Source organism: Musa acuminata, chromosome BXJ3-7 (assembly GCF_036884655.1).
Source record: "Musa acuminata AAA Group cultivar baxijiao chromosome BXJ3-7, Cavendish_Baxijiao_AAA, whole genome shotgun sequence".
In the NCBI taxonomy this organism is placed as follows: domain Eukaryota; kingdom Viridiplantae; phylum Streptophyta; class Magnoliopsida; order Zingiberales; family Musaceae; genus Musa; species Musa acuminata.
The window spans coordinates 6,589,597-6,615,108 of NC_088355.1; the positions used below are offsets into that span (position 1 = coordinate 6,589,597).

General features: G+C 35.4%; 2 protein-coding genes across 2 annotated transcripts; both read right to left on the minus strand.

Annotated features, from left to right (window-relative positions):
- Positions 1 to 565: 565 nt before the first annotated feature.
- LOC103991205 (uncharacterized) lies at positions 566 to 15,029 on the minus strand. The gene is made up of 13 exons (XM_009410567.3): positions 14,796 to 15,029; positions 13,012 to 13,186; positions 11,782 to 11,865; positions 10,669 to 10,910; positions 10,332 to 10,572; positions 10,117 to 10,196; positions 9,793 to 9,877; positions 6,241 to 6,372; positions 6,047 to 6,160; positions 5,549 to 5,593; positions 3,865 to 3,946; positions 1,240 to 1,290; positions 566 to 1,127 (listed from the first exon to the last, which is right to left on the minus strand). The coding sequence occupies exons 1-13, from the start codon at positions 14,996 to 14,998 to the stop codon at positions 1,039 to 1,041; spliced, it is 1,623 nt and encodes a 540-aa protein (XP_009408842.3). The 5' UTR covers positions 14,999 to 15,029; the 3' UTR covers positions 566 to 1,038.
- Positions 15,030 to 17,257: 2,228 nt separating this feature from the next.
- Positions 17,258 to 23,476, minus strand: LOC135642497 ((S)-coclaurine N-methyltransferase-like). The gene is made up of 8 exons (XM_065158698.1): positions 23,195 to 23,476; positions 20,823 to 20,931; positions 20,491 to 20,715; positions 19,424 to 19,523; positions 19,241 to 19,351; positions 18,802 to 18,885; positions 18,382 to 18,440; positions 17,258 to 17,704 (listed from the first exon to the last, which is right to left on the minus strand). The coding sequence occupies exons 1-8, from the start codon at positions 23,379 to 23,381 to the stop codon at positions 17,512 to 17,514; spliced, it is 1,068 nt and encodes a 355-aa protein (XP_065014770.1). The 5' UTR covers positions 23,382 to 23,476; the 3' UTR covers positions 17,258 to 17,511.
- Positions 23,477 to 25,512: the final 2,036 nt, after the last annotated feature.

The window sequence follows — 25,512 nt, forward strand, 5'->3', positions numbered from 1 at the left end:
ATATATATATATATATATATATATATATATATATATATATATATATACACACACACGTTGACCTGATGACAGTTGTATTTTTTGCATTGAGCTTTCCAGACTCTGTCATATAGCTTCAAGAAAAGAAAAAGCTAAGAACAATTAAAGCTGCTTGCAAAAATTTAGAGGCCACCCCAATGTGAAGCTAAATATTAATAATGCTTAGCCTACCTTAATTCTTCAAAGTTGGACAATGAGAAGCCTGCGTAACCCAAACACTTGGATTGGATCCTGTTTGATATAAAAGTGACAAATAAGTGTTTAGGCAATAATTTCCACAAAAATCCACCAACTTCATATTAACATCTTCAGTTGAAAAGTAGAGTCAATGATGGTTGTTTTGGTTAGGAAGCAACATTCAAATAACAGAAACATGAGTTGCCAGTATCATCACAATCTTAAGAAAAGTCAAAATTTCTTTTGACATTAATACTTGCTCTCTAGTCTGTCAGAATATGAAACATCATGCAGGAAAGACTTATCACATACCTTCTAAGAAATAAATTAAATTGCTGGAGCAAGCTCATGGCAATCACAGTGAACATATACTTGTACTAAGGCAAAAATGATATCACAAATAATGCGCGGTTCAACAAGACACTAACGAAACTAAAATTCCTAGAATACACATCGAACAACACCAACATATCCGCAGCGTGCACAAAGTATTATCATGTTGTCATCGAAGTAAATCCAGATAGAAACTGCCACAAGAGAAGGCATGTTTTGTCTGCCAACCTGGGCAGCCGGGACAAATACGTGAGCACAGCCATCTCTTGTCTCAGCCACCATAAATACTGCAGCATTTTGGCTTTTCTTCTAGACATCATTAATACACTACTGTACAAATTAAAATTTGGTTTGGTTCTACAAAATGTCAAGTAGATAGCCTATCAGGACCTCGGAATTGGGCAGACCTGACTAAAAATAAGCAGGTAAGTCCAATAGCCACATTTGGTTGGGCATGTGTCCGGATAAACCCCTCAATGGATATGTGAATTATGGGGACATTGCATCCCCTGATGAAACCATGTCCACATCAGTATTCCCTCCTGTTGATTTCCTTGCATTGTCCGTGACTGAGTCACCTGGCAAAGCAAAGAAAAAAATCCAGTATTAAAAATAAAGAGAGCAACGTGAAGTTGAATCATGCATGACATAAAAGAGTAGAATAAGTAGAAAATGTCCCCCACAAATTACCAAATATAGAATCAATTGATGGTCGCTTCGGTGACAAACTTCTTTTTGAATCTGCATATTATAATTGGTAAATGCATGGTTTAGTGATGTGCTGTTTTAGACAAACAAAAGCTAAAACTGCAAAGACATAAAGAAACCAAAACAACATAACCTCGATAACTGAAAAAATATTGTTCTAATCTCATCTTACTGTTACAACCAATGGTACATCCATAACCTCAGCAATCAACCACATGCCATAATGCAACAACAATATATATAACCATCATCAGTGCTGGATACTGGACAGAAACCAACATACAGTGCAGGTAAGCTACCATATTTCACATTGTTTAAATGTCTGCAGATGCTATTTTTATGTTCAAATGGAAAGATTAATCTGGAAAAGCAAGAGTGAAGTTTGGAGCAAATGAAATGTAGACTATTATGAAACGGATAATCCAAATATTTTGGTTGATGAATATGCAGTTCGACTAATCAATGACTTTTGCATGAAGTCAACAATCTAAATAACTTAATAATGTAGGATTTCCTTCACGTATGATAAAAACATGAGGGGAAAGGAAAAGAAGACCAAGAAATACCAAAACAATAAAAGTGAAGATGCAAGGGTCCTTTTAGAGATTGAGCATAAATAAAACGTGAAGTAATCTCTATAGGCTATTCAATCTAAACAAAATAGACAACCAACATTCACATGTAGATAATGCCAAAATGTTAAGAGATAAGAATCAAATGAAACTAGGTCAAAAGCTTTTAAAGGGTTCAAAAATAATAATGTACCCTCATGTTGTAGTATCTTATGCTACCCCTTCTGAGTTGTAGATGCTTGCTCAGTAGCTATTTAATATGATTAACAAAGTGAAAGTGTACCAATTAGTCAGTCAGGCATGAGTCATGCTAAGAAACATTAGGATGACTGGTTAAGACAACAATTATATGTCAAATGCATCTGTGCAAACAGACTATAACTTGGACACATAGCTATTTGTGCAAAATTAATAGAATCAAGCAAATGTTTAATTAAAAAATACCATATCTTGTCATTGACCTTAACAAAAAACACTACCATGCCAAACAAATAATTTGCAGATTTTACTGAAAAAAAAATTCAACAACCTTATTCACTGTTTTCTGGGAAAGACAAAAAAGAAGTTATATCTTTTAATTCGCGCAGAGCTTGCTTGCTTGGGCAACCTCTTTTCTTTCATCTTCAACCCAAGAAACAAATAAGAGGAAAAAAGAGAATGAGAAGGCAAGAGAAAGAAAAACAAAAGAAGAGACTCATATTCCATCTTCAAACTGTTGTCTGTAATATTTGCCTATTTGATGAGAGATATAATGTGTAATCCTTTTTTTCCTTTTTATGTTCTTTTTAATATCTTTCCTACCATCACATTGTGGCATATGGACCCACACCAATGTGACATATTGATCACTTGGCTAGACAAAACTATCTATGGATGAATATTCAAATCCATTACATCCATCGTAGAGGTTGCAAGGACCAAAAGATGAATCAGCAAACACTTTCAGAGTCTTTAAGTAATTGGATAATACAAGACCTCAACTTCTAGCTAGAACAATTTATGGATTGCATCAGAAGTGAAGGTAGAGGCTGCATGGACCAGAAGATGAATCAGTGAAGACTTTCAGAGTCAAGGTGTCGGATAATACAAGACTTAAACTTCTAGCTAGAACGGTTTATGGATTAGATCAGATGTGAGTGCATCAAGAATTAGATTACATGATAATAACTTCATCATCATTTCATTTAAACTCTACTGAGTGGATCAGCTGATCTAGACAGCTCATCCACTACTTAAGTGAGATATATTCATCTCTTGTTCAAAAGATGCACATAACCTATGAGCTGGTAAATAATATCATGGCTGAATTAGTCTCTGCAAAACAGCAACAATTCTCTTAATCTTTTCTTTTAAGAAGTTTATATATCATCTTCTATCCGCTTGATGTATGCCAAAGCCTCCACAAGATAATGTCTACCCAAAATTTCTGCTGGAAATGTGAATCAAGATTCTTCTGACAAGCCAGGTTGCCCAGTCTAATTGAAGAAGAAAATGTTCACCATCCAATTTTGTTAACTATGTTGTGAACTGGATTACCAAACGACTAATGACTATCATTAAGGTACTATTTTGATAAAAGCATGCAATCTTACTGTCTCTCCTTAAGCTTCTCCCTCGTGTTCTCTCCTTCAAAGGGAGGGAAAGATGAAAACCGCACAAAGCAAAACTAGAGATGCTTTTTAACTAATCTTTTCATGTGTTGAACAATGGCCACCATCTTCTGGCATCAGAAATTGCAGTTCAAGAAAAACTATTCCATCTATCACGGGCAATGAATTTTGTTCCATCTTTCATCTCCATTTTTGCCTCTTTAAATTAGCTTCTATATTTTGTAGTTTTAGAACCCATTATTGTTTTTTTTTTTCTTTGTTTTCCACCTTTCAAAATACAGCATACCTAATTATGAAAACAGAATGAACATATGCAGATATATATCAAATAAAAGAACTGATCAAATATTTGCTGACAACAAGATCATAACTGCAATAAAATGAATTAAACCTCCAATATCCTGTGGAAAGGATAGTTTTCATACCAAGAGATTTTAACCCTTTCACAGCATCAAAGTTCTTGTAAGTATATCCAACAAAGCTCAAATCTTGTGGATTTAGCAATTTCTGTTAAAATATGTTCCAACAATGAGTCAGCAAGTTTCACAAGAAGCACATTAAAAATTAATATGATGAAAAAAAATGAAAAAATGATAAATAAGTGCAAATTATAAACATAAGGATCAACAGAACTCTCACATCAAGTGCCCTTTATATTAAAGACAATTTTCAGATATTGCAAATGATACAAATGGTAGAATAAGTGCAAGTGGAGTGTTGACAAATCATCAACTAACCTTAGATTAAAAGACAATTTGACAAGAGATATAACAAAAGTGATCCAAGAAGATACAGTCATAAAAAGGAAGATGTCAAATAAACATGTGATGTCACCACAAAAGATAGGAGACCAGCTGTTTGCAAGTGCAGAAATTTAGGGATGACACCGATTAAAGGAGAAGATGAAGGAAACTAACTTAAGGTGATATGACATATTCAAAGAAGTTATATAAATACACTAGTAAAATGAGATAAGCTAATACAGATTTGTAGTGCTAAAGGAGCTAGCTAACAACCAAATAGGATTTGTACAAGAAAAGAGATGATAAGCTCTAACTGGTGATATTGCCCAAAAAAACAACTCAATAGCAGAAAAGGATCCATGTAACTGCACTCCAATGACTAGGAAATCTCAGTTGATATCATTGTTTCTTGACCAGTGCTGACGGATGGAGAGAAAAATCATGCCCACTCTTAACAAATTGCTGAGAGGGTGATTACTATTCTTGTCCTTACTAACTGTCCTATAGGTGAATAGATAGATCACATTGTGACATTCTAGTAAAAGAACTTGTAATTTTGTCAGGTAAAAGAAGCATATCATATATCACAAAATGTCAGGTAATTCTGGTAACCAAGCAAGGTAGCTAGTGGTTCAACATACTGTATCAGAAGCACAGACAACAATTATGTTGAATAACTCTAATGTCACACTTAATGCAATTATTATATGAATAGTTGATACACTGGATGATGGCCAAATTAATCCTCCAGCAGCAAAGAATCTCTAGGTGATCCATTTTATAGACACTGATAAAACTAAATAATTCTGACAAGAAAACTTTAGGTGATCCGTCTTATTGAGACTGACAAAACTAAATAATTCTGATAAGAAAACTTTAGGCAATCCATCTTATTGACACTGATAAAGCTAAACAATTATGATAGGTAGATTTAGTGACAATTTCTATGATGAAAATGTTTTCAAATTTGAAGAGGTACAAATACGTTGTGGTGGTGAATGCACACAAAAAATGGCCTCCTCTTATGACCACTTCATCAGAAAAAATAGGATTTAATCTTATCTATAATCAAGATTGACAAATGGATGTAGTAAGCTACTTTTATCCACTAAAATTTACTGGTTTAAGACTGCATTTTTGTAGAACTATAGAAGAAAGGCATAATTACAATTTACAGTCAACTATCCATCTGTTCATTTGCTCAATTCTTTGATACTTACCACCAAATTCCCAATTAATGAATGCCAATTTAATTAAGTTTTCCAAACGAAACTATACCACAGTAAATCAGAAACTAAATGTATCAGCATATACGTTATTTTTATGACCAATGAATACTAAGAAAATACTCTTGTAAGTTGCACACCTTCCGTGTAGGCCCAGATCCGCTTCTTGCTGGAGGAGGATCCAACTGGATCACATACCAAAAATATAACAAAAGGTGAAGTTCAGAATAAGAAAATTCAAGAATTCAATATTTCATTGCTAATAAACCATTTAAAACATATAATTTTGGAAAATAAATAGAAAAAATTAACTAATAATAGAAAGCAACGGCTGTGAGCAAAGAATTGGGACATATAAGATCAAGTCCAAAATGGAGTCTGAACTTGAAAATGCTTGCAGGATGTATAACAGAAAATCTGAGTACATTAAATAGTGAGCATATCATATAATTTTAAGGTTTTGGAACGGAACACAGGAGCTGGGAGAAGAAATGTGAAATCAAAGTGGCATTGTTTGCTAGATGCTAATTAATCAGCTTCAGTTTTGTAATGACTATAAGCATTGAGAAAGTAAGTGAAAAGAACTAAACTATGATTCACAAGCAATAAAAAAATAATAACTTCAGGTTAAGACATACGTCATCAAACTTCAAGAAGTTCTGAGTATCTAATTCGCCATTAACTTCAGGTTTAAATGCTGCATCCATTTCATAAAGTTTATCCCACACAACACCTTTGAACCAAGGATGAGCCTGAAAAAGTACAATTGTCAACAATTTATAGAAATCAAATAAAGATTATAATTTCATGAATTTATCTACTTTAAAATTACCTTTATTTGATCTACCCCTCCACTGCCAAGTCTGTGCTCAACGTCACATAATAATCTACAAATAAGATCCTTTGCCTCAGGAGACAACCTTGTATCTTCTGGAAATCTCAAATGGTTTCGCCAATGCACAATCTAAAATAATGGTAAACAACTTTGAGAAACAGGACAGAGGATGTCTTTTGTAGTTAAAGGCTTAAAGCAACCATGAAAATGCAATATCTAGAAGTTGCTCTAATTCACAACTTAGGAGATGTTGCCATCATATGATATAAAGCTGGTTTTTGCATCACATATGACATCCCAGCAAACAGAACTTACAAGATAACACATCATTATAGCAGCAGCATATATAACATATTTGCAAAAAGAACTTATAAGAGAACAACCATAATCTTGTAAAACATGCTAGAATAGAGACACAATGTGGAAACATATATTTAGAATCAACTAGTAACCATTTAGTTGCTTAGATGCAGCATGACTTGAAAACATTCCTATGGTACCTGCACAGTCTATTCCAGTCAATTTATTTATTTATTAATTTGAGCAATTTTAATCACAAAACACCAATGCAACATGCTTATGTCAGAAGTATAAGGTCAAGCTATGCTCAAGCTTGATTTAAGCATTAATTCACTAGTTTGAGATGTTCTAAATAGGTAAACGTTTGAGCTCTGGTTAAACAAGTAGAAGCAGCAATGTGCATTATTTAAACATGAACAAGAGAATTCAGCTCAGCTAGTAGGCAGTTTAAAGATAATTTTATTTTACAGATGCTTGATCACCCCTGTTTCTACCGCCTCTCATCTCATACACGTTGACAATATTTGTTGGTAATAACAGTTTTTATTTCGAAATGCAAATCTATGTCAATGTGTATATGTCATCCAATAACAATTTCGGACCTATCCCATCTAACCCAAATTTGCTGATGCCAGTTCACTACATAGGATCACTTTCTACTCATGAAGACTTTAAATACCAGAAACAAAACCCAATCTTATTAGAGTTTATTTTTCGAAATTGGCAAGGATACCAAGGACTAGATACCACACTGTTTAGTAAGTTGGGTTTCTGTTGTGTTAATGTCACCACCCGAGCCTGATGGGCTAACTAACCTATCAACTTCGTTTGGTCTAAACCACTGACCAAAATGTTTAAGCTGAAATTGATAATAGTACACTCATCAGACCCTTATAAGCCAATCTTAATCTTGCCCACTTTCGATGTGAGACTAATCAGGGGTGTTACAATCACCCCCACTCAAAGGCTTGACGTCCTCGTCAAGGCTCAACATAACCCAAATCAAGCCCTAGCATAATGCATGTGAGACGTAGCCCAGTGGTGGCTCCATGCCGTGACGAGTCCCTACTCGAGCCCCCTCACCATGCCCAAATGCTAGGTCGGCTATGATACCAAATGTCACGACCCGAGCCTGATGGGCTAACTAGCCTATCAACTTCGTTTGGTCTAAACCACTGACCAAAATGTTTAAGCTGAAGTTGATAATAGTACACTCATCAGATCCTTTTAAACCAATCTTAATCTTGCCCACTTTCGATGTGGGACTAATCAGGGATGTTACAGTTAAAACTTAATATATTATGGTTTAGCATACTAAACCACATTTATATAATTAATTACTTACCAGGTTCTATGCCTTCCACAGCCTTCACCCTCATGGGGCTAAATCTTTATAATAAGCATGGAAGGCTTCCACCATGTTCGACACGTGTTAATGTGTTGATTCATAAGCATTCCTCCCCAGTTCTCGGAGAGTAATTTGAAAATGTTAACAATTCAAAATGTTTCCTGAACCTACCAAGTATGGACTCAGTTCTTAGTTATCCACATTCTCCATTCTTCATCCCACCATAACCATGTAATGTTTCCTCTTGCCAAATTTATTCTTTAAAAAAATGCTTTTTCCTCCTAAATGAGATATAATGGTCCACATTAAGTCAAAGTAAGTACCTGAATACAATTTTTAAATGTTCTATTTTCTTGATAGTCGAATTGCAACACAATATACTTACAACTAAATAATTTCTGTGCAGTAAGTCTAACTGGTGCAAGAGCGGTTCAGATTAGGTCTAGCTCAGGACTTCAAGCTAATTTGAGACTCGAATAATATCAAACATAGGCTGTTTTTTCTAATTCTCTATAATTTCCAGGTGGGCTATCATTATTTTTCACTCATTATTCAATGTTGCTCTTCAATTTTTAGACTTTTTTTGAGAAGTTGTGGCGCTAACGATTCCTACTTCAGGAATTTGAGGTCACAGATTTCTGGAGGTCTGTCTATCTGAAATTTTGTTGGATTCAACTTCTTAGAAAGGTTGTCCAAGAGATAATTGACATTAGAAGCCTAGTTTAATCAAGAATAGGGTTTAATTCCTATAAGGGTCATACAACTGATTGTCACGGATCTGATTTATGGATGAGTAACTTGTTTTGGTTGATGATGGCCAGGTATTTCACTCTTTTCTCGTTGATCTTTCTTCTCAAAGAACATTCCCCATTCTTTTTAACTTCCTTCCCATTTGCAGCTAAATTGTCCGAGGTCATCTTCCAGAAAAGAAATAAACTGGTATTATTCTCTTAGCTGGCCATCAAGCTTTAGTGTCTTATATTAGATCAGCCACAAATTTGATCAGATTTAACCTTAAACCTCTCTTATGGTACCCTATCTTGCAACCTCCTGCCTTCTCCCATTATCTCTCATAACAAAAGAATATGGTTATTTAACTTGTTGTTTGAATAGTAAATACTTTGTTGTAGTAGGTCTCCAAGTCAGCTTAGAGAGACTGAATATGATTTTCTTTATAATTTGTCGTGAATGGATACTTGTCCATGTCTTTTCAAGATAAAGGATACTGTAACTGTAATATGATTTGTTGGTAGTACAGTTAATCAAATGAAAATAGGTGCATATTTTAATATCTGAAAACTTGAAGATATGAGAATATGGAGTTAACAGAAACAACCTAGGAAATATCTTCAGTAAAATGACACTCTTAGATATGAACAATGTGATTTATTATGCACTATGACAAAGCAAAATAAGTGTAAAATGCACAGTGAGTGAAATAAATAAAGTCAGTATGTATCAGATGTTATATAACAAGTATGTGTTTTTTTCTTTTAGCTCATGAAAGTGCTCAAAGAAGAATCTGCACCACTAAATGATATAAAAGTGGAGCTTGAGATAAAAAGGAGAAAAAAAAAAGTTATGAGAATGTAGAAAGGGGTTGTTCTGTGTAAAAGCATGAACATAGAATAGAGAATGACCAACATCAGCCAGCAGATGGAATATGTAAGAATGCAATTGTTGAAAATTTGATAGAACGATATTTCACAAGTTATGAATGACACCTAGACATAGTCTGAGTATCAAAAAGGATCAATAGTGACATGCTATTCAAGTCTTTGTGGTAGCCTTTGCAAACTTATAACATCCTAAGAAACTGCAAGCACACCGAGAAGTTTCATAAAAAAGGAAAGTCTTTATAAATGACTGGTCTATAAAGCTCTGAGATTTAGCAGATTAACCTTACGACATGTAGTTATTGGATCATCGGAATAGAATGGTGGATAACCAACAAGCATCTCATACATTATTGCACCCAAAGACCACCTGCAATATTTCCACAAGTAAATGCCAATGAACCTTTTTCACCACCATGTAATGTATTTCATCAACATAAGAATGCAGAAATAGAAAGTTGACACAGATCTTAATAGTTTAGATTAGTTGATAAACGTTTGCAACAAAAGATTCTAATTTCATTTACAGTTGAAAGATATAAATCAACATTCCTAAACAGAACCATCAGAACATGGTTTAGGTGGGTTTTAATTTTAGCATTATCATACCAATCACACTCCATGCCATATCCTTTCTTCAGTAACACTTCTGGAGCAATATAATCTGGTGTTCCAACTGTGGAAAATGCCTAAAAAGAGAGGTCGATCTTATCATAGTTATATGCCTTGGATATAAATACTACAAGCAGTAAACTAAAATGGACAGAACAGTCACGGCACAAACATTCTTTCAGGATAGAGATCAAGCATTTTAGAAGATGTACCAGCGTCCTACGATTCATCTGCCAGTGCTGCAGTTGTTCATGGGGGCTTTTCCACCTTCTAGCATTTTTTGTATCCGGAATTCCATCAATATCCATCGACTCCCTAAGATTTTCATCACTCATGGGTTCATCTTCGTTCAATGTTGAAAGCTTTGAACAATCAATTGGCTTACACAAGCCAAAGTCTGACAACTTCATGTGACCGTTTTTGTCCAAAAGAAGATTGTCAGGTTTTATGTCCCTGCAAACAATATATATGCATACATCATATCGATAATATACAGCAAGATGATGACCACAACAATCATCTGATCAGATGAAATCTATGATGTGTGACCTGTGAATATAATTGTGTTTATGAATGGATTCTATGGCCAACACACTCTGAGCAATGTAAAATCTAGCCACGCTTTCAGTTAAGGTATCCTCTCTGATAAGCAGGGTCATCATGTCCCCTCCAGGAAGATATTCCATAATTAGGTAAAGGTATTCAGCATCTTGAAATGAGTAGTAGAGTTTCACAATGCAGTGGCTAGCAACTTCAGCAAGCAAGTTTCTTTCAGCTCTTACATGCTCCACCTAAAAGAAAATATGATGAATCATAAGTACAATAAATGAATCTATCCAAATGGGAGGCAAAATGTTATAGCATGACAACAAACAGTGCCAGTTACTATTACATAAACCTCTAGTTACTGTTTGTATACAATGAAAAAGTTACATCACAAGAAAAGTAATCTGATGCTATAATAATCTTAAACAGTGGAGCAATGCGCATAAAGATATGAATGGTAGAGTTTAACAAAAAAGAGACAACTACGAAGATAAATATAGAACACATAGTAGAAAAAGTTTGACAGCGATTATGGACAGCACCCAAACAACCTTTAGACATTTACTTTTACTTCATGATCAAAAGTTTACAAATACAAACTCATAACAGATTCTTTACATGAAAAACTATTTCTATACTCAAAATGTCCCTTGACTCCAAGCACTTACAAATCTATAGACACAATGTTTCATCTGAATATGTTTTGCCAAAACTTCAGGTAACCTTGGCCACGCATATCTTAGATGGAAAATATTACAAGTTTCACTCTGTAAGGATATCGAAACTAGTTACAAAGACATTCAGAAGGTTACAAGTACAAAAAAAGAGATATATACTATGAAACTTAATAAACTGTGATGAATCAAAAATTATTCAAGGCATTCAGAAGGTTAGAACAAGCAATAATAAAAGGTTGTCAAATTTATTACAGGCATTTGGAAGGCTAAGACAAATTCCCATGGACGTAAAGTAGAACACTAAGACCTAAGTACAACATAGATGAAAAGGTTGAAATCATTAAACTTCCATAAACTCAAGGATCCTATGACATTTAAAGAGGAAACACATCAAAAAATTTGTTACACATACTACAAATAACTGACATGCATTAATTACCTGACCCCTGCTAACCATTTCAGATTTCTTCAGTTTTTTCATGGCATAAATATTCCCAGAGGACTTCTCCCGACAAAGTCTGACCTGTAGTTAGTAAATTGATAAGAATCCAAATGTAAGCAATATAAAGTAGCATGTTCATTTGGCAGGTTGTATGTGATTCTGCAATTTGTGCTAAGCTCTTTGACCTAATTTGCATAAATCAAACATCATAATTTCTAATGCATTTCCTCAAATAGGTGCTGTCTTTCATGGTGCTAAAGCAATGATTATAAAAATAGATGACAGAGGGAATGTCAAACTTGAAGCATGTCAGTTGACATCTATAATTAATCATGGAACACAAAGAAATAAAATAGCAACAAGCTAGCCCAAATGATTGAGTAATATTTGAAGGCTAAATGATAAATGCCTCAAAGGACAAAAGGTCCTCCATAGTGATGACCCGAGAAAACTCAGATACCAGAACTTGACATACTATGGCCAAACACTATGGGATCCATCTATTAAATTCCAAATTTGATCTAACTAAGTAATGTGATGGGAAATTTATGAAATGTTTGTCACAGCCAGTTGTCAGATTAATGAAAGATCATATAAACACAAAAAAAACCATAAAATTATGTACAGAACTCATGAATTCATCCTAAAGACTGAGACATATTGTAGTCAGCCATATGAGATATACCTGGTAAACCTAATCAAGAATTGAAACTAAGAATACGAAGCACGAGACCTTGAGCAGCAAAAAGAAGGTTAAACCAGTCAATGGATCCGTGGCTACAGAATTAAGTCAATATGTGGGTATGGTGTTATGTCTTTGTAAGTAAGGTCTTTCATAATTACCGATATGAAACAATAAGTTCAGGCACATTATATCTGTTGCATTACAATAATCTAACTGATAAGACTGGGAGATTGTACAGTATGTCCATGAAATTAGCACAAATATCTAAAAGCATTCACAAAGTTTTATCAGTATTTTACATCCGTTTACCAGAAGCTTCCTTTATATTTTCAGAATGACACTTTAACAAATATCTAAAAGAAAACCAAAAGAAAGCCAAGACTAGCAGTTAGTTATTAGTGTCTCTACAGTTACTTTAATTATATGCATTTGGAGAGATCTAATGTCCACATCAAAAGGCTGCAAATTTGCTTGTTTTGGCCAAAAATAAAAGTAAAAGAAAGAGTTTTATTCTTCTAATGAAAAAACATGCAAGCTCAGACCTCCCCAAAAGCTCCTCTCCCGATTATGGTCAGCAGCTCAAAATCATCAACACAGATCTTGTGCCTTTTAAGTCTCATATACTCTGTCTCCTTCCTCTCAAGATCCTTTAATAAACAGAGTTGCTCCTCCTTGGAAACTTGTGAAGAAGCCAATTGTCTCTCCAAGAACCAACGTCTGCATTTCAACTTAAATATCATCAGCCATCAAAATATATGAACTTCTACCATTTTGCCAAATTATGAGTGTAGACAAACAGTAAAAGAATTGGATGCAAAACAAATTCATGTGTCAATTAACACTCAATAGAAAAGAAAAAAGAAAAGAAAAAGTCTCTACCCCTGAATTACAAATCCTACCTAAACAGTTAAGGCACAAACTTTCTCGTGGAAGCTAATGATAGACCACTTGAACTTTCTATCAAAGGAGATAAAATAAAGCGACAGACCAAAGTTTATTTGTTTGAGAAGGGAAATTTTAAAAAGCTGGTGGGTCAATTTTATATGATCTACATTCAAAAACAAAAAGAACTCCGATGAAGAAGCAATCAAAAAGAAGAGAAAGGCTAGTCCTTGGGGATTAGAACTTTGTCCATCGGTAAAAAAAATAGAAAGTGTCCTCTTGCCAATACCTATATTCACTGAACTTTTAGAATGCAACCATATCGAATGTATCCTGCAATGCAGGTTATGAAAAGGCTAGACTGAACGTATTAACAGTTTTATTAACCTATACAAACAAGTAAGTAACATGAATGACACTTCTCATTAGCAAACATAAAAAGAGCAATATTGATCAGCTCGCTGCCTCTTAAACTCATTTAGGTTATGTACTCATCCCATTTTTTGGAAAAAAAAACAAAAGAAAAGGTTGGTTTCCCCTTTTAAACACCATGGGAAGTTTCAACTTTACAAATTAAGTGGATCTGCTTGCACAACCCGGACTCATGATCTGTTGGAAATCTGGATTGTCATAGAATTTGATGATGCAAAACTTACATATATTTGGTAAAAAGTAGCCGATTTACAGAACTACTAAAACAAACACATGCAAGTAAGTATTCCTAAAGCAAACTCACTTCTTTTATGATATTTTTATGTTGACAAGGATAAGGGAATATAATAAGAAATTTACAGACTATTTGCAACATGGCTGAAAAGTGGGAACCAAACCTTTGTGGCAATTGTTTAATTGTAAACTATCTGGAACACCACAAGTGCTACATTAATGTTGAAGAATTCATGGGTGCACCAAATTGGAAACTGTGAACTGCATCAGCAGTACACAACAATGCTATGCAGGCTGAAGTCACGGCACTAGTAACTATATCACGTTACTTCTAATCAAACAATTACCACGGTTTACCACTCAAATTACTGTAATGGCATACCAAAATCCGGCAAATCTATTAATTAAAACTCTAAAGACGTCGACTTAGCCGAATACTAGCTCTGGCATTGAATATGGCACCGGCTGAACGTTTCCAACTGCGGCACTCAAATTAGGGGGTGGCCCAAGCAACGAATTCTCCAATCCGTGCTTAGCACATTATGCTGTGTTTCACGAACTGGACAATAACTAAACACATCTCGGAAAATACAGGCCAGGAACTAAATTTGCCCGTCTCTTCACGAATTAATGAATAAACGATCCCGCAAAGCAGTAACAGAATGAGTAGTAAGAAATCCAGCGAGACACAGACCCGAGAAAGCTAAGATCAAGCTGTTCGAGATCGAGGGGGAAATTTCCTAGAAGACAATCGGGCGAAAGGAGGGCGAGGACTAACCGTTCTTTCCGCTCCTGGATGTTCTTCATCTGGTTTCTATAGTGGTTCTCGATGAACTTCTTCGCGGCGGCCACCCGCTCCATCGTCAAGCTCGACCCCACCGCCTCTTCTTCCTCCTCCACCTCCTCCGCCACCGCCGCCAGCCCCCCCGCCGCCGTCGCCGCCTCCCCTACGTTCTCCCTCCCCTCTTTCTCCATCTCCATCTCTCTCTCCCTTCCGACCCTCTCTCTCTCTCCCCCTCTTCTGAGCTCTCTCTCTCTCTCTCTCTCTGCCTTCTCCTTCTTATTTATTGTATAAATATATAATTCTTCGGGGAAAAAAAAAACCAGCACCGCTTTCGATCTTCCCGCAGCACGATGCGGACGAGCTATCCACCGTCAGATTCCGATCACCCCAAATCTAGAAGCAACAAAAAACCCCGACCAAGCATCAAACGATCAAAACTGTGTCTCACTATGACGAGAGTGCGGACGAACCTACAAAGTTGTCGCCTCGTCTTCTCTTTTAATATGGGGAATCCTTCACATTAGATGTGTCCACGACGAGGTCAGATCACACCAGCGCGGACCCGCTTCGGCGCCGCCTCCTCGCCGTGGATCTACGATCCGACGGCCACGATTCCCCCACCCTGGTTTAGGTGGGCGGAGCATCGTGTCTCCAGCTCACGTCCATGGGGCGATCAGGAGGCACCAACCCGACGATTGGGATCCGACGGCTCCCGGACCGCCTTGCCTGGACCACTCCCGATGTGCTGCCCTGGAACCACACAGCGTTTACCGATTCGCCTCGGAATCAGCAACGTCGGCGAATGATTAGTTGCCGAGTGGCTGTTTGCTGTGTTAGTCCGATGCTTTTCTTTTCGCATAATTAGGGGTTTGATATAGTTGTATATTGATTATTATTGGGTGGAAAGGAAGAAGGTGGGCATCGAATCCAGCTGTTTTTAATTAGCGACTTCGAATAATAATTATTATTAGTAATAACAATCTCGTCGGTAGTATGAGTTGGATGTCTTTACGACTTCGTTATTTGAGATTACTGAAGTGCCTATTTAGCAGAGTTTTCTTATTGCAGCAACTTAAATATAGTATTTATAACGAAATAAATTATTTTGCACCTAATATTCTTTTATCGTTTTATGATTTATATTCTGCCTTAATGATGTTTATGCTCTTCTTGATCGCCTCTTGATCTGTGATGAAGCGGACAACAGGTCCAATCCTATAAGGAGAAGAGTGTATGCCGTAATCAACTATCTAAATGTCATTGGTGAGTGATGGCAAATTATTATTGAATTACACTTTACAATAAATTTGTCACAAATTGTCATATATATATATATATATATATTATTTTGTAGGCATATATTTACAATGTATGTGCATATACATATATTTATTTATAATTTTTTATATAGAACAAATCAAGAAAAAAACAATGGGCTCAAAAACAAACAAATAAGCCAGGATAAAAGAAATCCCAAATTGATTGTAGGGCCCACAGTACCTTTCTTTTACCGCTGCCGCTTGAGTCTAAGCATTCGCCCTACCCATGTGCTGGTTGGACAGGCAACGTGGGACCCAACATGGGGTATTTTTCTTCCTTTCCGGATATTTTAGGGAAGGAAAAGACGGGCGAAAAGTTTGGCTGGTCTGATCCTGATCGTTAATCACGAGATTAACGGGCTAGGATTGATCATGTGGGAATAAGGGTGGAGCCCTGCTCGAGGACCAGGCCATACTTTCCCCACCAATAGGAATCGTCCTACGTGTGGGCCAGCGATGTAGGACTCCCATTCGTAAGACAACCCATTCTCGGCTTCCACATCTCTGATCAGAGAAGGCAACCCCGGTCCCACTGGTGGGTCCGAGGTGGGGCTACCGTCGTCATCCAATCCCAAGATAGATTGGCTCCCTCGACCAGCCAACCCAAGTACTGGACTCGGTATCATGACTCAGAGAGCACGGCCTCCTGCGCGAGTCGCCCGAACACGGGGAGAAAACCCCGGTGTGCGCGCGCCACGTTACCCGGCGCGAATTATGTCGCGTAACAGAGCAGCGCCTCCTTAGAAGAGTTGAAGTCGATGGCGGTTGACGGAGCTCAAGTCGCGACTTAAACGACGCTCTCTTTTGTGTCTCGTTCCACGTGTTTCACAAAAGCCGCCTCGCGACTCGCCGAGGGTGATGTCGATAGCAATCCCGATACAGATTGATTGGTAACAGCCAATAGGATCAAAAGATTGTAACGTGTCAGTATAACGTAAATATCAGCATAAAAACGCAATACAAGTATGTGGTTATATTTGAGTCCATGCTTGAGAAAATCCATCATGAAGGGCCCCATCGCTGCGTTAGGAAGTATATTTATGCCTAAAATACAAACACAAGCAGGAGGAGATTTGAATGATTCAACTTCATGAACTATTTAGATGAAATTGTATCCATTTGAGTTATTTACTAATATGAGATTTCGAAACAAACAGATATACTAAATGAATAGGGTTTAAATACTTGTACAACATGATTTCCAATACCGGTTGACCCTTACTTGTCAATTCAGTAAAAGATCGATACGTATGATCCGGGTATCGGAATCAAGATCGAACCGAGATATAAAACCTTACTATAAAGTACAAACTATTACGAGTAACACTAGCTTATTGAATGTTTCATCTATGCATTCTCACAGATGATCATATCCAAAATGCACATACCACTCATTTCTTCTTAAATAGGAAAAGTGCAACCATCCACTCATCTCCATTGTTGTATCCGAAGAGCTCAGCAACTGAGATGAAGAATGTTCTCCAATATGCAATCCACTTGGTAGCTGAATCCTTGCCGTAAGTAGCCTCAAAAGTTGGTCTTATGGAAGTCAAGTTGCTATCCATTCTTTTGAGCCACTCTTCACTGCAAACATGTTACAACTTAATGCCTTAATTATCTTAAAACCTTTGGAAATCATTAAAATATTAACTGGAAAAGCTTCACTTGCCATCTAATGCCTTATAGGATCCTACAAGTCTCTAAGGCTATGGAACAGGTCTTATCAAAACACATGACAAGGCGATGAATACAAGGAGAGCATTGCACTCATCACAATTTTCATCAACCAAGTAAGAAAACTAATGCAACTTGTATTCTATATATATTGATACTACAAATTACCTTTATATGATATAACATTAATCAAATTATGAATTTTCTAAGAGACACTGTTGGCGAGTATTAGGAAACTAGATGCATGAATCAGATATAGCAAATATAGAAATGTTGAAGGGCATGAACCTGACCATAGAAAATTAAAAGAAGAGTAACTCAGACTCTCACTAAGCACACATGACAATAATAATCATGTACCAAAATTCAGTAAGAAAGGCAAGTCAAACTGGACCATAAATCCAAGTTACACCATCATAATTGCAGTCAATTATAATCTAATACCTTTGCTCATAGGATTATGATCTCACAATACTTTTACTTGATAAGGATCTTCTTCCAAATCACATGTTTTGATGTATGCCAATGCATAAATCATGAAAAGACTTGGTTTCAAAAGTTTGTCAAAGATTTAAGATTTAATATACCTTGTTCTTGAGTAATGTGTTCCGCTGAGGAGCCAATGATTTAGGACAGCAACATCATCCTACAAAATAAGATTAGAAATTGGAATTTAGTAATGTCCTTTAACTCTGACATAGCTAATACCAACCAGCCAATCATCAATTCCGTCCATATAGTTAATAACCATAGAGTACCTGTTGGATGTTTTATTGACCTGGTACATCGACCAAAAAACTGCACATTATATTTAAAGTGGACTTGTGGGGGTAGTAATACGTACTCGTCTCCTAGTAGGAAGTGATTAATTAAATTATAGTATAATATTATTTTGCTTAATTATACAATAAAAGAAGTTATATCAGATACACTTTTCTTAATCTTTAAGAACAGAGCATATTGGATAAGAATATCCGGATTAACCTCTAGCAAGAAAAGTAATTAACCTGAAAATAGAGAAGCAGGTTAGCAGAAGGCATAGTCCCTCCAGTGAAGAAGTATCTTGTAATCCAATCATCTTCATTTTTGTCCTGAATGAGAGGAACAGTCAGTATGTGTTTCCACAAAGAAGAACAACGTCATAAAGTTCGATCGACACAAGGCTGTTATAGAACTCTTAAATCATTAATGTTAGCAACCACTAAGATGCGGAATAGTATTTACTATAAACAAAAAAAGTAGGTAATTATTTGGTCCGATAAAAAGAAAGGAAGTTACAAACATTAGAATACACGGATTAAATATGTCCATGAAATTGATATGTAAGTAGAGTACACTATTTGGTAAATCCTCACAGATGAACACAGTGTGTGATTAATATGTTCAAAACACCAATAAGTCACCAAGTAGCACATCCAACACTGTACAAGCAAGAGCAAAGAATACCTCAAAGTGGTAAGCAAATGTTTTATGACAGAAGTGATGAATGAATAGCAAACTATCTTGCTTCATCCACATTGATATCTTCTTAAGGAGCATCTTGTAGTTCTTCATGTGCTGTGGAAAGAGAGTAATTTTTAATCCAAAGTTTATCAGCTTCGAAAAGTGGGATATAATATCTTAAATTACCTCAAACATCTCTATAGATACAACTCGATCAAAAGAAGCCTCCATCTCGAATTTGGTGATATCTGCAACAATTATCTCTACATTGGATAACTGAAGGTGCCTATAAGTAGTTGGACATTCTCGAGTCACAATTACCAATTAAACAGGGTAATCAAGACAATGCAGTTTCATTATTGTATACAGTCAAGATGCCATTAGCTTGTCTGAAGTGCAAAGTTTTGTCATGAAGAACCAAGATTCAATGAGTTATAATAACTTGTTTGAAATTTGTCTTAAGTTAGAATATTAATAATCTTAACAGCAATCATACGAGGAACAATCAATAGCTTGATATTTTTCATCCTTACATCCTTTGTCCTATTTACCATTTCAGAATCGGTTGAAGAGAGAAGATCAAGTAGAGTTTGGTGTGTCCTAACGAATTCTGTGTTCTGCACCGCACCAAAAAATTTTCAAGAAGACAACACTAAGGACAGTGACACAATATGTACAAATGCAAGGAAATAGATATCCAGATATAATGATGGTCATACAGAGATTAGAACGCCATGACAATATCTAGCCAATCGAAGTTACCGGTAAACAAGCACCAAAAGGCAGGATGGGAAACCCACGAAAGTGGCCTGAGCGTGACCATGTATAACATGGAATGGAATTAGTACACCAAAGAAACGAAAAAAAGGGTTGCAGTAAAATATCAATAGAGCCTACATCAAATTACTAAGATATATGCTATTAGACTATATTGAGTATAAAAGAAATTCATGCAAGAATTACTAATAAGTTTATCACATTCTCAAATGATAAATCCAGAATAAGAATTATGACTCCCTATGAAATTGCATCTTTTGAACAACAATAAAAATGCAAATACTTATATCAATGATGATTAGTTAAAAGCTTAATCACAATAAAAAAAATCCTACTTAAATTTTGATGTGCACATATAAAATCAATCAACATGATGTTTTTCATGTTTGATTAAAGCATTAAGAAGGTAGCAAACTGAAAGCACAATTCTTTCAGGTTGCATGAGCACAAACCAAAAGGACAAAAAAACAATGTACCTGCACTGCTCCTCTATGTGAGTTTTTTGGGTTGATGAGTTGCATATTCCTGTAATGCTACAATTTTTGTATTTTTTTGCGATGTATATAACAAAGGACCCCCAGCCACATCCTACATCCAGAATTTTTTGGCCATCTTTCAGCTGAGCTCTTTCACTATACAACTCTAACATTGCATTCTCAGCATCTTCCAGCGTGCTTGTTATGTTCTTGAAGTAACAACAGCTGAAGGGATTGGAAAATTCACCAAAATAAAAAGACCAGACAGTGCCATAAAGAAAATGAACAACCAAATGTAAATACAAAAGCTATAAATTGGAGAAACCATTAACCTGTACTTTAGGTTCTCTCCAAGCACCAACTTGAAAAATGAGGTAGGTAACTCATAATGCTGAGATTTTGCTTTATCAGTTTCCACAGCTATAGGCATATCTTCAAGTGCTGTTAAAGCAATAGCAAATCAGAGCATCACAACCGGGTTATAAATCTCTCAAGCTAAAAAAAAAAAAGGTGATCAACGAAAACATGGGTAGTTCAGGTAAAATTTAGAAGCAACAAATCAATTATAGAAAACAAATAATATTAAAAAATTGTAGAGCAATCTTTGCCACAATGGTAAGATTGTTTTTTCGCAACTTGGTAGACCTGGATTTGAGTTGCAAAAATAATGTCTTGTCTTGCAGGTGTAATGTCATATAAGTTGTCCCTTCCTAAAGCCTTCACTTGCAAGAGCCTTGTGCAATGGGCCATCAAAATTTTGGTCAAATATAATGAAAATTCACGAATGTAAAATTAATATAGTAAAAGATACAACTTCAAAGGAATACAATGTCTTGAAGGAAACAGAAATATTGCACAAAGAGATCTGGATATATGATAAATACACTCCAACTATGCTAGGAGAATAAGTATCAGTATAGGACTTGCTTCAGGTGTAAGGTAATGGCTTGGAGAAGCTAATTAGGAACTATAACCAAGGACTAATTTGAATGTACTTAAAAGAAAAGACAGCCTAAAATTCAGGATGTAGAAGAAATATAAAGGTTTACTTCAAGTTGAAAGACCATTTAAAATTGCAGGAACATCAGACGATCTATGGGGGATAGACTAGGAGAAAACTGAATAGAAAGATGGATTTACCAGCAAGAAAATTGTGCGACTCCATTTTATGTGGTGCTTAAAGGTTATAAGGCAGTGAAACAATTATAGCAAAAGAGAGGTAGCATATATATCACAGAGGTTATTGAGAACAGTTGATTCAGTAAAACTATAGCTAGATGAACATATAAGGAAACTGGATTAAAACACTGTGCTTACAGCCTACGTAGAGAAACACTGGGACTCAGATGGAACACCAATACTGCAACAGTACCTAAAAATGTGATTTTCTTCTACTTTTTATTGAAGTTCTTGCTCTTCACATTTGACTTGTACATGCTATTAAAAGATTTTACCTAATTGAGCCGAAGACAGTCCTGTTTTATGAGTCTACACTATCCAGTATAAATCCTTCTTTAGTTGCAGGACACTTTGGCATAAGTAAACCTAATAACATGGTATGCTAACAGAAAGGACCAAAACCATCACTTTGACCTAATCAATGAATACTCCAGTTTGTCATGCAACCTTCTGTAAATTCATGAATGTAATAAGCAGAGTGAGTCTCTGTTTGAACTCCCTGAAATTTGGATTTGGCATTCAAAAAGAAGCATCTAATTCATGCTAGTTAAATGGCAATGAAGTACTTCAAAAACATCATATTTGATGTTGAAACAGGTAATTCTTCAGAATTCTCCATTCAACCATCCAATTAAGGACACAAATTTATCATTCACAGAATAGGGAGAGAATGTTAGAAGATATTAGACTCTGAAGATAGATTGGAAAAAGATGACTAAGAGAATAGGTTTATTAACGAGGTCTTGATGAAAGAATTTCACAAGTTTCCAAAGATTGAAGATACATATCAAGAAATTAAATTTAAATTATTTGTTGAAAGATATCAATTGGTAGAACCCTTGATAAGCGATAGAGATGTTGTGTATGAATCACTCACATATTCTTCTGAATTATAAGTACCTAAAGAGATGTTGTGTATGAATCACTCACATATTCTTCTGAACTATATGTACCTAAAGAGATGTTGTGCATGAATCACTCACATATTCTTCTGAATTATATCAACCCATGGGATTAATTTGGAAAATCGATAGAGATATGCAAGAACAAACCATTTTTATTGGAAACATTCCTCTAACGAATTCCCAACCCATAATCTATCAGCTTAAGTTTTTGGATTGAATTGCTGTTTGTAAATCCTAACTAGTTTGACTCAATCGTTATTAATGGATTTATACTGGACTTAGTTGGATTTATTTAAGTTATGTGGATCTACAAAAGAGAAGATAAGTTAGAGAAAACGTTTAACTCGGAATTCTATAAGCTGACATTTCACAATATAAATTACAAACATAGAATTCGCAAGCTCTCAACGATTACGCGATAAAGCTCTAACACGGATTCACTGTCTTATTCCACAGAAATGTCATATGGGATTTTTGGCCACGGCGGACGGCCCTTTATTGCGAATTTATAACAAAATGGAAGATTTTTGAAAGCAAAACATGACCGCTCGTGAGAGGACAGTCGAGGTTTTTTCTTTTGTAGTAAAAGATAGAGTTTATGGGGGCCGGCCAAGCCTTACATTGCTTGAACCGGAGGAGTTGGGCGAGCTGGAGGTCGGCCGAGGGGAGATAGCAGAGACGGAGGCGGCCGGCGAGGAGCAGTCGCGTCAGCCTCCGGACCACCGCGTCCGGCAGGAGGTTCCGCTCCAGGGCCGCCAGCGCCGCCCGGACCGCCGCCTCGTATGGCACCCTAATGATCGCCTCCATGTTCCCACTCTCGCGCGCTGGGCTCACCACCTTATCCGTCACCTACCAACGCCGAGACCTTGACGCAAGACTGCCGCAACGCTGCGTACACAAGCCATTATTATCCTAACTGTACAGTTGCCGCTCATCTTACCAAATTATATCACGATGATGTAATAAAAAAGATTAAAAATATTTTCAACAAAATTCATGATGACTTATTCTATAATTTATACGTTATTATGTCGTCATATATTGATACTATAATTATTTATTCATTTTCTTCATTTTATTTGAATAATAATAATAATAATAATAATAATAATAATTTTGACGAAATAACTTGTGTGATTTATGATGTGCTAATTATTTAAAGATACAATTGATTTAAGAGTACCGTCTATTATATTTATTAATAAATTTGATTTTTTTTATTTTTTTTTGTAGAAGTTGTCAGGAAACGAGTCATATGCTTTCTACCCGCATACGACCTATCCCACTTGTCTACTACACTTGATGATGGTACAAGTGATGCGGGCCCATGGCGTGTGGCCACTGATGCTTCCAAATGATAGGTAGGGCGAGGTGTACGTGTCGTCAGAGTACAACTTTGTTGGGTACAAAAATGAATGGATCGTGTGTGCCCACATCCCCATGTTTCACATGATACAAACAAACCACATGTCAAGTTGGTGATGCAGTACTATTAAAAATATTCAATTTGATTCTGAATTATTATAAATAAATAATAAATTTTTAAAGATTTAATCTTAATATTCATATCCATACCTTTCGAAGTTTACCATGTTGTTCTTATAAAAAGAAAAACCTACATAATTAATCTTCATAAATCGATACTATCGTTCTCATCATTTTATAATGAGATTATTGTTGTTATCATCATGATTATTTAGCATCGATATCATCAATATATACCATCATTGTCATCGCTAACATTCATCGTTAACAATTGCTATCGTCTCATCGCTAACTTCATTGTTATCGTTATTACTATATATGTTTTCTCTTAATCGAAAACTATTATTAGTATATCATCGGTGATTAACAATATGACAATAAATAGTATGATCATCACTATTATTATCGTCAGCATTATTAATTACAAACTTTATCGCATTGGTTATCATCAGTATCAACGTTGTCATCACTAACCTTTAGCATTGGATCAATGCCTCTACCATAACAATCATCCCCCTGGATCTAAACCATTCCGACTCTACCATCTTCTTCATTAACACAAATCTTATAATAATAATAATTATATGTAAGATAAAAATTCTAGAGAGGATTAAGAATAATTTTATGTTTCTAAAGATAGGTGATATAAGTTTTTCAAATACATTAATATATAATATCATTTATATTAGTCTTGATCTATGACCCAAGTTAATTATAATTTGACCTGAGTGAAGACAAATAAACTTATGGATAAGAGGGATATTGTTAATTTTTTTCTATGAATATAAAATGATGCTAGAAAATTAAATAAAAGATATTAGATAAACAATAACAGTCCATATTAGTACTAATGATTGATAGGGTTGAATTATATATATTAATTTGGATAAAAAAAGCTCATGTTTTCTAGACATGTTAATCTTGATCATTTCGATTTGGACTCGTCTAATTCAATTACTAAAATCAAGAATAACAAAATATTAATAATACATTTTAATAACTTCCGCGAAGATAAAAAAAAACACGTACTCATGTAATTTAATTATCAACATGGTATTAAAACTAAGGTTGATAAATTATTAAGATGAACTACGAATAATTTTTTTGAAAACGAAGCAAGTGAGCCAAATATTATATTTTGGAGGGAACATGTTAAGAAAACATTTGTTGGTGAGATGAAATATTGAGAGAGTATTAAGAATATTCCATAATAACAAAGCACGCAAAGAATTGAATGATCACATGAAGCTTTTAAATTATATTTGTTAGCATAAAAACTATAATATGTTATTATTATACGAAAGATTTTAATATTTAAATCTAAAATCAAATAATAATATATCTGAATTTATGATGTTTATATTTTGATGTTGCTCAAAAACCTTTTATTTGATCCGTAAGTATACCATCATCATATTTAATATCTATATTAATGCGAGAATTAGACTTGTCT